Raw genomic sequence first — 14,045 nt, 5'->3', positions numbered from 1 at the left:
CGTGACGGGGGCGTGGCCTGGCACATGCCCTCGGGGGTTGGGGGCGTGGCTTTGCACGTGGCTGTTGGCGGCGCCTGGCGGTCTGGGGCTGGAGGCGCGCAGGCTCGGCGGCGGCCGGGGCAGCTGCGGCATGTGGCGGTTGCGCGGGCGGGTGGCGGTTGCGACGGCTGTGGGCCTGGCGCTGGCCCTGGAGGTGCTACCTTGGGTGCTGCGCTGGCTGCGGTCCGGGCGGCGGCGGCTGCGGCGTGAGGTGCTGTTCTTCCCGTCGCAGGTGACCTGCACCGAGGCTCTGCTGAAGGCTCCGGACGAGGCGGCAGCCGCGCTCCCCAACTGCTGCGGGTGCGGCCTGCCTCACAGCGAGAGCTCCCTGAGCCGCCTAATGCGCGCCCTGCTGGCCGCCCGCGTCAGCCTGGAGCTCTGCCTGTTCGCCTTCTCCAGCCCGCAGCTGGGCCGCGCGGTCCAGCTGCTGCACCAGCGCGGGGTGCGAGTGCGGGTCGTCACCGACTGCGACTACATGGCCCTCAACGGCTCACAGATCGGCCTGCTGCGCAAGGCAGGTAGGCCCGGCGGGGGCGCAGGTGGAGAAGGCCGACCTGACCCACGAGGGGTCCTAGGCAAAGGTGGATACTTAGGGGAAGGGGTCTGGGGTCGGGCTGAGACCTCATTTACTTTCCCTCGGGGCCATGGGGGGTTGGGGGTGGTTTAACGCGGAGGAAGCGGAGTCCCCTCAGAAGGCTTAGCTGGCTGCGCCGGCAGAAGCGAGCAGGGCCCCCGGTTGTCTCCGCGGTGGGGGCGGTTCTCTGAGTGACTGCCATGCTGGAAGCAGGTGCCTGCATGTGCCGGCTTAGAGGCGGGGCCGGCTCCCCCAGGAACTCCCCCGCCCTACCAGCGGAGGAGTTTTCGTGACTGCTGCATCCCGGGCCCGCCCTCCCGCAGGCTGTTGGAGACCTCCGGACGGCCTCTGGTGACCCAGATCCTGCTAGCAGGGAAGCTGGATGCCAGGGTTGTGCTGGGACTTCAGTACTGAAGGGTTCCTGGGAGAGGCGGCCACCTGCTGCTGAACAAACCTCAGGCCACCAGGCTTTGGGAGACCTAAAGATATGTTCTAGAAGGCAGCGCCAGGACTTCCGGTTGTTTTCTCAGCTGCATAAGGAGGGGGAACGCATGTCTCTCTGGTGGGGGCGCCCGTCTCACGGGATTGACAGAAGAGAACAGGAAATGTGAATAATTGGGATCCTTGCCCTGCCTGAGGATTCTCAGGCCATCCTGGCCCAGTTCGGTGGCCCAGCCTGCTCTTGCCTTTGGTGTATTTGCACCCACAGACTCTTGGGCTTCTCTCTGTCTCCATCACTCAGGTACCCAGAAAGTCATACTTGGACGTGCAGCCGTTGGATCTGGTAATTCTGGTCACAGTGACTGAAAGACCGTGGAGTCCTGGCAACTGCCCACGTTGGGCAGTGGCCACCAACGCACTGTTCCTTCTGCATAGCCACAGCCTCGCTGACTTGGGCCGCAGAGCAGCCTCTCCAGAGTCAGCCAGCCTCCCTCTCTGCTCTGGGTGGTGTGGGGGTGTTGCAGCCCCCGGGGGAGCAGAGTGGGGCGAGTGGTTTTCATATTGAGGCTGCGCCTTTCTCTTTTGTCAGTCACAAGAGCTGTCCTCTCAAGTGTTGGTCATTTTAACGGGGGAGGTGTGGGGACCTCCAGCCGTGCACAGCACAGTTCTGTTTGAGTTGCTTTTAGAGTCGTGGAAGCTGAGGTTTGTGAAGAACCTTCAAGGACCCCTAGACCGAGGTCCCATCCAATCCCCTCTGTGATGGCCTCCCAGCGTCCTTGCTGACTTTGAGGCTGTTCAGTGGCATTCACCTATTCAAAGAAGTAATGTCCCCTGTGTGCCAGTATTTGTGAGGAGCTGGGACACCCTAGGGCACAAGGCCAGGTTCCCATGGGGATACCAGCTAAGTCATGCATATTTCACTTAGGGTACTAAGAAGGGTCAGGAAAACTTCATAAAGCAGGGTGAGGAGGCAATCGTGTGTGAGGAAGTGGTGTGGGCCAGGTCAGCTGCCCAGGGGCAGTGACACTCAGGGCAGGGACCTTGATGACACGAGTGGGCTGTCCGGAGGGAGAGGCATGCGGCTAGAAGGGGCAGCAGCCCTGACGCCCTGGGTCACAGACTGACTTCCTTGTGACGAACCGCAGGGGTCCTCTGTGGCAGACCATGGGAAGTGGTGAGTGGGAGTAGGCCGGGCTTCCCCTGAGAGGCCAGAGGTGGCAGGCCACGGGGAGGGGCTGGGGGTTGGGGCAGTGGATCCCAGTGGAGGCAGGAGATTGGGCTTTAGATTGCCCACCATTTGGAGGAATGTGTTTGGATGGCAGCACCGACAGGGTGTGCTGGTGGAGTGGCCAGAGTGTGAGGAGAAGGGTTGGATCCCCCAGGTAAGGAAGCTACCAGGCGCAATGCAGGAGGCACAATTAAATGTAAATTCCACACAGAGGGAGTGAGTTTTAGGATACGATCCCAGTACTCCATGGCACATACTTCCCTTCAAAAATAACTATCTGAAACTCCATTTAATGTGATGTCCTGTCTTTTGATGTGGAAAAATCTGGCAACTGTGTTGCGTGGCAGCCTGTTTAAAACTTTTAAGCCCCATTTCCAACGGCCTCATTCCTTGAGCAGATCCTGAGTGAGGCAGTGTTATTCCAGGGGAGACAGAGACAGGCCCTTCCCTGCAGGAGTTTGAAAGCTGGGAAGAGGGGAGGCAGGCGCCACTGGTTCTTTAGTGAAGGAAGCAGGGGAGTGTGGAAGAGGAGAATTTGTTTGTGCGTCAGTTAGTTAGGGCCCTTCCTCCCTTGGTGGCCAAGGTTGTGCCGGCAAAGTGGCCTCTGCTCCCAGACTCCAGGGCCTCTCTGGGCAGAGTGGGTACAGTCTCAGCCTTAGCTGTGAAAGAGTCAGAATCTGAAGGCAAGGGGACTCACAATGCTGTCTTTGCCCCAGTTGCCTCTGACTGGGTTAGTGACAGTCTCAGCAGCAATCAGTAGCCCCTAAGGGACATGCTGCATAGACTCAGAGGTGTGGTCTCACCCAGACCACGGCCTGCCCAGTTCCCCATGGCCTGTGTTTGATGCTCTGGCCCCATGAGTGATGCCCCCTCTGTGGTTCTCAGGATCCCTCCTGGGAGCTTAGCCACCACCACTCTGTGAAACATGGTGGGCTTTCCTGGCCCAGCAAACTGAAATAAATAGTAAAGCCATTTGCCCCCAGGAATAGTCCACACTTGAGGCGGGACTCCTGAATGGGATGAAAGCACCTTGTCCTTTCTGCAGGTATCCAGGTCCGGCACGATCAAGACCTGGGCTACATGCATCACAAGTTCGCCATCGTGGATAGGAGGGTGCTCATCACTGGCTCGCTCAACTGGACCACACAGGCCATCCAGAACAACAGGGAGAACGTGCTCATCATGGAGGACAACGAGTACGTGCGGCTTTTTCTGGAAGAATTTGAGCGCATCTGGGAAGAGTTTAACCCTACAAAGTATATCTTTTTCCCACAAAAGAAGAAAAGTCACTGAAGCTGGGAGATCACTTTCATGGCACAGAACTTGTTGCACCTCCAGCCAAAACGAGACCTAATCAAGAAGGGGACTGTATCCTCCCTTTGCTCCAGTGCTGTTCACACAGCACTGGAGCAAAAGGTCTAGTGCAGAGACCTCAGCACTAGAAAAACACTGTTAAACGCCTGTCCATTAGAATACTAAATTGAACTAAAGAAGGTTAGGGAAGGGAATATCTGTTATTTTGGGCCAGACCTTTTTTTTTTTTTCCCCTCTGCCAAAATAACTTCAGTCACAACCTGCCACAGGGGTGCTTTTGGGAGCGTGGCCTTTTTCTTGGTTTGGAATCGAAGCTTCTGCCACAGTACAGAAAAGGCATAGTGCCTCATCCAGGTTGGTCCCATTCCCTTCCCTGATTCTAGAAAACCTCTGCTTTGCCAGACTTGGCCCTTTTTGCGTCTCCGTGAGAGTTCTTCCCTCTCTCCATGTGGCATGCTGGGGATTGGCTGGGGCCAGCAGTCTCCTTGTCCCTCACAGTCTGTCCCTGTCGGGTCTCTCTTCAGAGTAGGGAAGTCAGGAGGAAGGGAAGATCTGAGCGTGCGGTGGGGGTGGCAGGCAGTTTTCAGTGCAACCCTGTGAGCATCATTGCCACCAAAGGCTGGCTGTTCCCTTGCTTCTGTGCATAATTTCTCTTTATAACCAGTATGCATGACAGTGCCAAGCTCTGCAGCTGGCCTGTCCTTGGGTAGTAAGTGCAGTGGTCTGTCAGGACCAACGGCCAGCAGCTGTTTCTGTTGCCAAAGTGGGCTTTTATTTATTTATTTATTTATTTATTTATTTATTTATTTTGAGATGGAGTCTGGCTCTGTGGCCCAGGCTGGAGTGCAGTGGCTTAACCTTGGCTCGCTGCAACCTTTGCCTCCCAGGTTCAAGTGATTTTCCTGCCTCAGCCTCCTGAGTAGTTGGGATTACAGGCACCTGCCACTACGCCCGGCTAATTTTCTTTTTTTTTTCCTTATTTTAGTAGAGAAGAGGTTTCACCATGTTGGCCAGGCTGGTCTTGAACTCCTGACCTCAAGTGATCCACCCACCTCAGCCTCCCAAAGTGCTGAGATTATAGGCATGAGTCACCACGCTAATCAAGCTTTTAACTTAATATCCTTATGTTTAAAGTAATTTTGTTGTGTGTTTAGAAGTTGACCTTACCTTTAACACCTGTGGACTTAGGGTGTGCACATTGTTGGCTCAGCATAACCCGTCACGGGACCAGAGGAGAGGAGAGGAGGGAAGAGGAGAGCAGTTTCAGGCTGTGATGTCTCCCATATCTGTGCTCTTATTTGCAGCTCAGGGTTTGCATTCACAAGTAGAACAGGTGTTGTACATTGTGAAATGTTTTAGGTTATTTGTTTATAATGTGTATGTCATATATAGATAGCTCCAATGACATCTGAATTTGTGACCTCACTGTCTTGTCATATTTCTATCTGATGCGCCCCAGGTTCCATCCTGAGGTCTGCTGGCTGTGTGTGTGGTCTCACCTCCCGGCTCATGCTGACACTACCACCCAGAGACCCTTCAGTGCTGTGTTTTTCCTTTTTAAAGTTACCCTTCAACAACAACAACAAAAGTAAAGTTACCTTTGACTCACAATGTTAGGCTAGTCAGCCTGAAGTTAATTTTTTAAAAAATTCAATTGAAGCTGGGAAGTATAATATACAGATTGGAAGTCACCAGAAATTGTTTTAGTTTGTGAATTCCCACAGTGTATGTTCTGAAACAAAAATGGGAGAACTTAGAAAGCATCTCCTGAATGCAAAGCCATGAGGCCCTGGACTTCTGGCACATCTCAATAAACATGTTCTTATTCTGGGATGTGAGCGCTGCGTTTCTTTGCCTTAGCCTGCTGCTATGTCATTCAAATTGGGGCTACTCTTTATTAAATACAACTTTTTTTGGGGGGCGGTATACAGCTATTTACAAACTGTTAGTCAAAGAACAGGAGACTCAAAAAGGAGTAAAACTTTAAGATGTTCCTCGGGTGAAGAAAATAATGTACACAGTAGTCCATTTCCAAGACAAACTGCCTTGAACCCTCTTAGGTCAGCAAACTATGGAACAAACGATGTACTAGGCCTACCCTCAGGATAGCTGATGCCTGCTTGTCGGCTTCTCCCTGCGTCCCTTTCCACTTTCCTTAGTTGCCTTCACCTGAACCAAAAGAGTTTATTTAGTCTAAAATGAATTACTAGCCTGCAAAATAGCTCGCTTTGTCTGTCCTTAACAGCCGGCCTGGCTACTCAGGTGTTGTCAAATACTTGAAGAGCCCCTTAGCTAAGATTTCAATGCAACAAAATGCAGCAAAACAACCAAAAAAAAAAAAACACCTAAAGTCCCTACCTAACAACAAGCAACGTCTGAGAAGACTAATGCCACAGTACTCAGCCTAAAAGGAAGGAGGGGCCTGCACACTTAGGGGATAAATTGCTGAAACTGCTGGGTGTGCCTGCTCATCAGACACCTGATCGTTATTAAAAGCCTCACTTTCACTGTTCTCCAGGTCTCTGAGTCCATTCTTTGCTTTGGATAGGTGAGTTTGTTTCTCACATTGGGTGCCTCCTAGGTTAAAATATTTCTCAAAATGTCCAGGTGCTCTCTCTAGACCAGGAGTCGGAGCGAGGCTCAGCCCCTGCTGTTGCCCTGACTTGTGTGGCATGCACCCTGCCACCTGGGGACCTGCCCCACACCCAGCGCAGGTGGGAAGGGGCTCCAGTGGCATCCGTGGGTGAATGCATACAAAGTAACCTGCCCAAGCTGTCAACAGGAATGTTTTAAGAAATGTGGAATTGTCAGGAGTGGTGACTCACGCCTGTAATCCCAGCACTTTGGGAGGCCAAGGTGGGCAGATCACTTGAGGTCAGGAGTTTGAGAACAGCCTGTCCAACATGGAGAAACCTGTCTCAGCCAGGCGTGGTGGTGCATGTGATGAGTGGAGATCGTGCCATTGCACTCCAGTCTGGGCAACAAGAGTGAAACTCCATCTGAAAAAAAAATGTGAAATTATTTCATATATTTAATACTTCTTAATTATTTTTATCTTAGCAGCAGAGGGAAATTGAATCTCACAAAAAGTTTCAGATACCAGTTAGCCTTTCTTTTTTCTGAGACTGGGTTTCACTCTGTTGCCCAGGCTGGAGTGCAGTGGCACGATCGTGGCTCACTGCAGCCTCCACCTCCCAGAGTCAAGAGATTCTCCTGCTTCAGCCTCCTAAGCAGCTGGGACTACAGGTGCAAGCCACCACACCTGGCTAATTTTTAATTTTTTTTGTGGAGATGAGGGTCTCATGTCCAGTCTGGTCTTGAACACCCGGGCTCAGGTGATCTTCCTGCCTCAGCCTCCCAAATTATTGGGATTATAGGTGAGTCACCACACCCACCCCAGTTAGCCTTTCTGAAAAGACCTTAAGCTAGAGTGAGATGTCCCTTGAGGGAAGTGGGTCTGAGCAAATTTGGTGCTAAAATCTTCCTCAAAAGTGGAGGCTGTTTTCTGCCCTGCTGCCCCCACCATGGGTATAGAAGATCCTTGGGCCACAAATATTGCTGTGCCAGTGGCAGGCAGGCATGCCCAGGTGACCCTAGAACTGCAGGCCAGCTTCTGCTCCAACACCTGAGGCGAGTGATGCTAGAAGGTGGGGGTTCATTGAAGATGAGGGCTGGGGAGGGGGCTGTGTAGTGTGTGTGTCACCTGAAGCCTCTTTGTGCCTGCAAGATTGTCTTGCCGCCTCCTAGAGAGAAACTTTAAAAGAATAAAAGAAAATAATAGCACCTGTAATCCCAGCACTTTTGGAGGCCAAGGCAGGCAAATCATGAGGTCAGGAGTTCGAGACTAGCCTGACCAACATTGTTAACCCTTGTCTCTACTAAAAATATAAAAATTAGCCAGTCATGGTGGCATGTGCCTATAATCCCAGCTACTCAGGAGGCTGAGGCAGGAGAATTGCTTGAACCCAGGAGGTGGAGGTTGCAGTGAGCCAAGATCACGCCACTGCACTCCAGCCTGGGGGACAAAGCAAGACTCCATCTAAAAAAAAAAGGCCAGCCAGGCACAGCGGCTCATGCCTGTAATCCCAGCACTTTGGGAGGCTGAGACAGGTGGATCACGAGGTCAGGAGTTCAAGACCAGCCTGCCCCCTGTCTCTACTAAAAACTACAAAAATTAGCTGGGTGCAGTGACAGGTGCCTGTAATCCCAGATACTTGGGAGGCTGAGGCATGAGAATCGCTTGAACCCGGGAGGCAGAGGTTGCAATGAGCCAAGATTATGCCACTGCACTCCAGCCTGGGCGACAGAGTGAGACACTGTCTCAACAACAACAACAACAGAAATAATAAATTTCCCAAGTAGGCTCAACAGTCCCAAGAGAGGCTCTAGGAAGTTTCTCCTCTAACCGCCCTCTTCTCCTGGGATGGGCTCTCATCAGCTTAGTGGTTTGGATTCACTGTTGTTATTTAACTAATATGAGCAGTGATACAGCTTGAGAACAAAATGTGAGATACATGTTAAACATTAGCACGGTTAAATTTAAAATACTTTAAACTCTTACAACACATGATTTAAAAAATTGTGATGGTATCTGGCTGGGCATGGTGGCTCGCACCTGTAATCCCAGCACTTTGGGAGGCCAAAGCAGGTGGATCACTTGAGGTCAGGAGTTTGAGACCACCCTGCACAACCTGGCAAAACTCTGTCCCTACTAAAAATACAAAAATTAGCCAGATGTGGTGGTGTGTATTTGTAATCCCAGCTACCCAGCTGGGCATGGTGGCGTACACCTGCAGTCCCAGCTATTTGGGAGGCTGAGACAGGAGAATTGCTTGAATTCAGGAGGTGGAGGCTGCAGTGAGTCAAGCTCGCACCACTACACTCCAGCCTGGGCACACCACTGCACTCCAGCTACTTGGGAAGCTGAGGCAGAAGAATAGTTTGAATCCGGGAGGTGGAGGTTGCAGTGAGCTGAGATTGCACCACTCCACTCCAGCCTGGGTGACAGAGTGAGATTCCATCTAAAAAAAAAAAAAGAAAAGAAAAGGGATAGCCTCTATCTAATGAGTAAAATGATAAGTGTCACCTCAAAACATAAATGTCACCTTGTTTTGAAGGCGGTCTCTAACTAAATCTGGCTGGACCTTTGTATGACAGTCAATTAAATCAAGACATAGGCGTTCCCTTTTCAGAAGTGGATTTCCTGTTAAGAAACCTGTTGGGTTGAGAGAGTTATCAGTGGTTAATGTCAATTCATCCTTTTCTAATAGTATAGCCTCAAACTTCAGAATTCTGGAGTCAGTAAGCCACCTTCCTGCCTTTTTTATTTTTTGAGATGGAGTCTTGCTCTGTTGCCCAAGCTAGAGTGCAGTGGCGTGATCTCAGCTCACTGCAAACTCCGCCTCCTGGGTTCAAGCAATTCTCCTGCCTCAGCCTCCTGAGTAGCTGGGATTATAGGCGCATGCCACCATGCCTGGCTAATTTGTTTTTCATGTTTTAGTAGAGACAGGGTTTCACCATCTTGGCCAGGCTGGCCTCAAACTCCTGACCTCATGGTCCACCTGCCTTGGCCTCCCAAAGTGCTGGGATTATGGGCGTGAGCCACCGTGTCTGGCACCTTCCTGCTTTTTGATTTAGGATTGCTCTAACTTGGTGGGTGTACTTACTGTTTGCTTCCCCCCAAAAGTTAACTTCCTACTCTCTTCATCTAATACTGCAGTAGCCACAACGGATTGGATGCACTGAGGCCACCCACAGGCGACTGGATCTAAAACCTTTGATAGAAAGGTCGGCAGCCTCCGTGTTCCTGGGTTAGTACTCCTAGAGCCAGCCCGTCCTTTACATTAACAAAAAGGTGGAATGGCTTTTCCAGAGAAGGTAGGGCCAGGACAGGGGTGGTTATAGGTTCTTCTTTTAATTCTTCAACCTAATCAACCTCTTCTGAAGTCCATATTAGATGGTCAGGCTTACAGTGGGCAACTTTTTCATATAGTAATTTACTTTTTAGTGCATATGAATCAATCCATAAGTGGCAATATCCAACTAACCTTAAAAATTTCCTAAGTTCCTGTTTAGTTTGGGGCAAAGGTAAAGATATAATTCCTTCAACCCATTTGGGCCTGATTCTTCACTTTCCCACACGTATTAAATGGCCTAAATATTTAACTTCAGACTCCACATATTGAAGCTTCCCCTTTAAGACTCGTAACCCCTCAAACTGTAGGTTATTAAGAACATGTGTAGAAAACCCAGATGCTTTTTCTACATCTTCCCCATATATGAGAATATCATCAACATACTGAAGAAAACATAGCTGTTTTGGGACAACTTCTTCTAATGCTTGTTCTAAAATCTGACAAAAAGGGTTAGGTGAGTCTGTAAATCCTTGGGACAAGACTGTTCATCTATATTGCTGCTTCCATCCTGAATGGGGATCTTCCATTCAAAAGCAAATATGTCCCGGCTGTCCTCAGCTAAGGGACATGCCTAAAAAGCATCTTTTAAACCTATTACTGTAAACAATTGGTGAGTGTATGGAATTTTACTAAGAATGGTATAACGGTTGGGTACAACAGGCTGAGTGGTCTGGACTATTTGCTCTGAGGTCCTGCACTAGTTGGTATGACCCATCTGATTTCTTAACTGGCAAAATTGGAGTGTTATAAGGGGACAAACAGGCTTCAGGGAGCCCATTCGTAATGAGACTCTCAATTACAGAACCCTATACTTCCTTCTAAACGAGTGGGGTATTGCTTCCTCCTTACTACCTCCCCAGGAGTTTTTAACTTGACGTGTATTGGAGGAATTAGAAGCTTCCCCAGGTTTCCTTCCCTTGACCAAAAATCAGGATGAATGTTTTAAATCCCTTCCTAGTAGATTGGTCCCTGCTTCAGGAATTAACAAAAGTTGGATACAAGTTGATTGGTTCTGGTATTTTACTTGGGTATTTTCTTCTTCTTTTTCTTTTTCTTTTTTCTTTTTTTTGAGATGGAATCTTGCTCTGTCACTCAAGCTGGAGTGCAGTGGTGTGATCTTGGCTCACCGCAACCTCCACCTCCTGGGTACAAGCCATTCTCCTGCCTCAGCCTCCTGAGTAGCTGGGATTACAGGCACGCACCACCACACCCAGCTAATTTTTGTATTTTTAGTAGAGATGGGGTTTCACCATATTGGCCAGGCTGGTCTCAAACTCCTGACCTGGTGATCCGCCTGCCTCGGCCTCCCAAAGTGCTAGGATTACAGGCATGAGCCACCGTCCCTGGCCCTACTTCTGTATTTTCTAAAACTTTGTCTTAAATTCTTCTCCTTTTACTTCGGAGACTAACAATTCTTCTGAAGAACAGGTTAGATCAGCTGGGGAGAAACAAACAGATGACAGGGCCACTCCTGGGTCAATTAAAAAGACGGTAAGTTCATGTTCAGGTCCCACCTCTAAATTTATCAAGGGCTCCTGGTGCGACTTGAGATAAAAGAGACAGAGCCCCTGATCTCCCTATTCCTCCTCAAAAGTCCTGAGCGGAAGGGCTTCTGCCTTTTCTAACCCAGGACGTTCTGTTTTGAAACGACCTGTCCTTCCACATTTGTAACATCTGTTTTGTCCTCCATCTCTCCCAAGTCCAGGGTCCTATTTTTTCACTTCCTTGCACTTACAGCATTTACGCTTACTTTGACCTTCTCCCTTAGAGTACCGACGTTGCTTGCTTTCTTTCTGTATTTCTGGATTTCCTGACCTCCTTTTCGCAATCATTTGGAGAACGTAGCAGGCAGGGGTCTAAACTTAGCCCCTAGTATCTGTCCTGGAAAACTCTGCCAAAACATTTTTGCTGAGACAGAGTTTCACCATGTTGGTCAGGCTGGTCTTGAACTCCTGACTTCAGGTGATCCACCCGCCTCGGCCTCCCAAAGTGCTGGGATTACAGGCGTGAGCCACCGCGCCTGGCCCAGATTTTTGCTTTTTGTCTCTGCCATTGTTCATCTCTCCTTACATATACCTTTTGGGCTCCCCTCAGGAGCTCCTCTGTAGTCCAATTCTTCCAATTTTCCAGCTTCTGTAACTTTTTGTGCAATCTCTGGCTGTTAGTAACAAAGTGCAGATTTAACATTCCTTGCCCAAGGAGGTCTTCTGGGTCTAAATCTGCATGTTTTCTCATTTGCTCCCTTAGTCTTTCTAAGAATTTCATAGGTCCTGGCCAGGCGCAGTGGCTCATGCCTGTAATCCCAGCACTTTGGGAGGCCAAGGCGGGTGGATCATGAGGTCAAGAGATCGAGACCATCCCAGTCAACGAGGTGACACACCATCTCTACTAAAAATACAAAATTAGCTGGGCATGGTGGCGCGTGCCTGTAATCCCAGCTACTCAGGAGGCTGAGGCAGGAGAACTGCCTGAACCCAGAAGGCAAAGGTTGAGGTGAGCCGAGATCATGCCATTGCACTCCAGCCTGGGTAACAACAGCAAAACTCCGTCTCAAAAAAAAAAAAAGGGATACTCAGGCTGGCAATGCACAGGCTCCTTGGGCAATAGCTCCTAAGAGTCCAGGTTGTACTGGGGAGGAATAACCTGGATAGGAGAGTCCAGAACTGGGTCAGAAGTGGCAGCAACTGTTGGGGGAGAAGGAGGTGGGTTAGGATTAAGGAATGGGGAAAGGTGATCTAAAGGATCCCATTTGCTTATAGATGCCTTAGAAGTAGAGACTTCACTCTTCTAGAACGGGACGGTCTCTGATTCCTTCCCACTCTCTAGTTCCTTTCCCACCATCTTAAAGGGTAGAGAAGAACAGGCCCCTGCCACCAGCATAGGGCGTAGTTTATTTCTTCTTGTGAGATAGGACTTTTGTTATTAGCATATATTATTAAAAGTTGACAAACCCAATCCTCACCTGGCCCAAACTTTGGCCAGGAAACAGTGGGCTTGAGGATTGATTGACTCTTTTTAGTCCAAATGCAGCAGCAATATTTTATCATTTGCTGCTTTTTCTTTTTTTTGAGACGAAGTTTCACTCTTGTTACCCAGGCTGGAGTGCAATGGCACGATCTTGGCTCACCGCAACCTCCGCCTCCTGGGCTCAGGCAATTCTCCTGCCTCAGCCTCTCGAGTAGCTGGGACTACAGGCACATGCTACCATGCCCAGCTAATTTTTTGTATTTTTAGTAGAGACGGGTTTCACTTTGTTGACCAGGATGGTCTCGATCTCTTGACCTCATGATCCACCCGCCTTGGCCTCCCAAAGTGTTGGGATTACAGGCATGAGCCACCGCGCCCGGCTCATTTGCTGCTTTTTCTTCCGTTTAGTCCTTTCATTATCTGTCCAGTACTTTAACATAAGTCCTAAAGGACAATCAGAAGGAATTTGATCATCTGTATTCTTTCCCGTCGTGTTTTACTAGAAACATTTCCCATACTGGGTACCAGTTAGGCTCAACCCTCTTGACCCAGAGATTTCTTGCCTATCCCTTTTCTAGAGACTTAAGATTCGACCTCATATGCTTGAGGAGTTTCTTGCCCTTCTTTTCCTGGGGGAGGGTTTTTAACTGTCCCCCCACCCCCGGAGGTCTCTTACACTCTTTTCCTTTCCTTTTGTCCTCTCTGGCTGCTCCCCCAGAGAAGATTTAGGCCCCTCTTAGCAGTGGCGTGTCAGTGCTGTGAGGTGATTGCAGAACTGCAGAGAGGACCGACTCACTCCATCTAGCAGTAGGGCTTATCACCAGCCACAAAGGCAGTGCTGTCACACACACATTCAACCTCTAGAATCCTGACCACTAAAGAAACACTTTGTTGCCCTTGTGACGTTTCTTACCTTCATCTGTTCACAGAGTTACCTGGTTGCTGCGGTGTTGCAAGCCTTTCCCTTCCCCACGTTTTTATTCATCACAATGGGTGGATCTCAGTCTCCCATCTTGAGGCCACTGCAACAAGGCAGTGGGGTGCACCTTCCCTGGGAGGTGACCAAAGACCCCTTCCCTGAAGGAGAATGGTATATCCTGGATGAGCCCCCAGAATTGTTAGAAGTAAAAGTTCAGAGTCACGAAGAAAATGAACACTTGAACAAAGAAGTTCTCATCAAGGCAATTTTTACTTCTGCTGCTTGTGAGCCTGGTTGCCACGAGAACACACCGAACAAAGGAGAGGAGGGCTTTCTATCCCTAACATATGAGGTTTCTACTACTGTGTCCAGTCTCCATCGGCTGGAGCTGGACTGCACAGTCTAAGCTACACCCGATCTGGCTAAAAGCTTAAATAGGTAAAAGCAATGGAGAACAAAGGAAGGGAGGAAGCGGCTTGCATGGCTTTTAAAAAGGCTAGGAAAGCAGTAACATGTCAAAATAAGGAAAAGATTATATGCTACAAGCTAAGACATGCCTGGGCATATCTAGGCATGCCCTGACAGATCAGGAATCAGTGATTTAGGCCTGTTAAAAATAAAGGAAGAGGGAGGCTGGGCTCAGTGGCT

At 49.7% G+C, this 14,045-nt stretch overlaps 1 protein-coding gene and 1 long non-coding RNA gene across 5 annotated transcripts; one reads left to right on the top strand and one right to left on the bottom strand.

Annotated features, from left to right (window-relative positions):
• Positions 1-63: 63 nt before the first annotated feature.
• PLD6 (phospholipase D family member 6) lies at positions 64-5,429 on the top strand. Of its 4 annotated transcripts, none has more exons than XM_035299214.3 (3): positions 64-557; positions 3,328-3,478; positions 5,056-5,429. In XM_035299214.3, the coding sequence occupies exons 1-3, from the start codon at positions 131-133 to the stop codon at positions 5,186-5,188; spliced, it is 711 nt and encodes a 236-aa protein (XP_035155105.2). In that variant the 5' UTR covers positions 64-130; the 3' UTR covers positions 5,189-5,429. The 4 variants fall into 4 exon arrangements, with proteins under 4 accessions (XP_035155105.2, XP_035155103.2, XP_003735957.5 ...); XM_035299212.3 differs by having other exon boundaries at positions 64-620; XM_003735909.6 differs by lacking the exon at positions 5,056-5,429 and having other exon boundaries at positions 3,328-3,716.
• Positions 5,430-6,462: 1,033 nt separating this feature from the next.
• Positions 6,463-13,503, bottom strand: LOC128932068 (uncharacterized). The gene is made up of 3 exons (XR_008481416.2): positions 13,392-13,503; positions 8,702-8,811; positions 6,463-6,595 (listed from the first exon to the last, which is right to left on the bottom strand). It is a non-coding gene; the product is annotated as an uncharacterized LOC128932068 (long non-coding RNA).
• Positions 13,504-14,045: the final 542 nt, after the last annotated feature.

The sequence above is a fragment of the Callithrix jacchus genome, chromosome 5 (assembly GCF_049354715.1).
Source record: "Callithrix jacchus isolate 240 chromosome 5, calJac240_pri, whole genome shotgun sequence".
Lineage (NCBI taxonomy): Eukaryota > Metazoa > Chordata > Mammalia > Primates > Cebidae > Callithrix > Callithrix jacchus.
The sequence above is the reverse complement of the archived record's forward strand: the minus strand, read 5'-3'. Positions and strand labels throughout refer to the sequence as shown.

Coding starts and splice junctions, on each gene's coding strand:
- PLD6 (XM_035299212.3), top strand. CDS start 131: ATGTGGCGGTTGCGCGGGCGGGTGGCGGTTGCGACGGCTGTGGGCCTG. Junction 621..3,327: donor ACGAGGGGTCCTAGGCAAAG/GTGGATACTTAG, acceptor TCCTTTCTGCAG/GTATCCAGGTCCGGCACGAT. Junction 3,479..5,055: donor CTCATCATGGAGGACAACGA/GTACGTGCGGCT, acceptor GATGCGCCCCAG/GTTCCATCCTGAGGTCTGCT.